General features: G+C 41.0%; 1 protein-coding gene across 1 annotated transcript in view; it reads right to left on the bottom strand.

Moving 5' to 3' along the window:
• CDH17 (cadherin 17) overlaps window positions 1-1,454 on the bottom strand; it is a 165,297-nt gene that overhangs the window by 46,163 nt on the left and 117,680 nt on the right. The window contains exon 5 of the mRNA XM_042783632.1: window positions 1,237-1,387. Within this exon, the coding sequence (XP_042639566.1) occupies window positions 1,237-1,387 (151 nt within the window). The remainder of the gene's footprint in view (window positions 1-1,236; window positions 1,388-1,454) is intronic.

Genomic DNA, 1,454 nt, shown 5'->3' with positions numbered 1-1,454 from the left:
ATTTCCAAAAAGGGTGATCCCACAAGTGCTTTTTGGTTATTCCTTCCATTGGAACACAACTGTCATTGCTAAAAGATTCTTCCTTATAATTAGCTGAAATCATCTAAGCTGTCATTAAATGTTCTGTAGTGGCAAGAAACTGAATAAATTCAATAGAAAGGAACACTGACAGCAAGAAGAAAACGACTGAGCACAGAACAAGCAAACCATTGGAGCAGCACACACCAAGCCACCCAGGACAGCACCCACTGTGTCAAAGTGAATAGTGGGAGGAATAGCAAGAGCAAAAGAAAATAATGAGGAATGCCCACAAAGTACATAAGGATCTGCCCACAAGGGCAGCAAAGCCCGACAAATGGTAGTCATAGAGGATACTGAGCTTGTAAGCAGAGTCCCTGGGCGGAACAAATGGTTAATACACTCAGCTACTTATGAAAGATTGAAGTTTCAAGTCCACCCAGAGGCACCTGGGGAAAAAACTGGACAATCTACTTCCAATAAATCAGCCATTGAAAATCCTATGGAACACAATTTGACACACATGGGTTGCCATGAGTTGGAATTAATTTGATGGCAACTGGACTGATGGAGCTTTTATCTGAAACTTTCATCGAACTACAGGTCAAAATATTTCAAGAAACATCGGTCTGCATAGCCAATGGGATCAACATCAATTGGACATGAGGTTGTTGTCCCAAATTCAGGGAAGTCATAAAACTCCCAGAAATCATAATATTCTTATAGCAGTTGTCCCTCTTGGAACTAAAGCCATCATGGAGACAGCACAGAAAAGAAAGAAAGAGAGAGAGAGAGAGAGAAAGAAAGAAAAGTCAACTCCAAATAGAAAAGAAAAATGGTTGTAACTATAAAATCTCCAATTTAAGAATTATTCAGATATTCTGAGCCCCTGGGTGATACAATAACTGAAAGGTTAGTGGTTTAAACCCACCCAGAGGCAACTTGGGAGAAAGGCTTGGCAATCTGCTTCTGAAAGGTCACAGTCCTACTTTGCATGAGGCCACCACAAGTCAGAGTCAAGTTGATGGCAAAGGACCAAATACTGTTTGACCTGAAATACTGTGCTTGTGTGACTCCCAAGATGCATTCAACCTCTAGACAGGAAAAATCGATCCCTGATCAGGTCCACCTGCCCTCCTATCACCAGACAGAGAGGGATTACAGAGTTAATATAGGGAGGATATTTAGCATAGCATAAAAAAAGCTATCGTTTCTTACCTACTCCTTCATTTTCCTGGACCTCAAATACAGTCATTGTAGATGGACATGTAGGTGGATTATCATTAATGTCTGTAACTTCAACATGAATTCTCAGTGGCAACGCAACTGGCTTTCCATGCTCATCCTTTGCAACCGCATAAAAAACGTACTACAACAGGAAGGTCAGAATTAAGATGCGACTCCCTTACTATCCCCATTAAAGGCAAAGAAAACAG

Source organism: Orycteropus afer, unplaced genomic scaffold (assembly GCF_000298275.1).
Source record: "Orycteropus afer afer isolate SDZICR_OR568_19922 unplaced genomic scaffold, OryAfe1.0 scaffold00021, whole genome shotgun sequence".
NCBI lineage: Eukaryota > Metazoa > Chordata > Mammalia > Tubulidentata > Orycteropodidae > Orycteropus > Orycteropus afer.
This window is presented reverse-complemented; position numbering and strand designations above follow the sequence as displayed.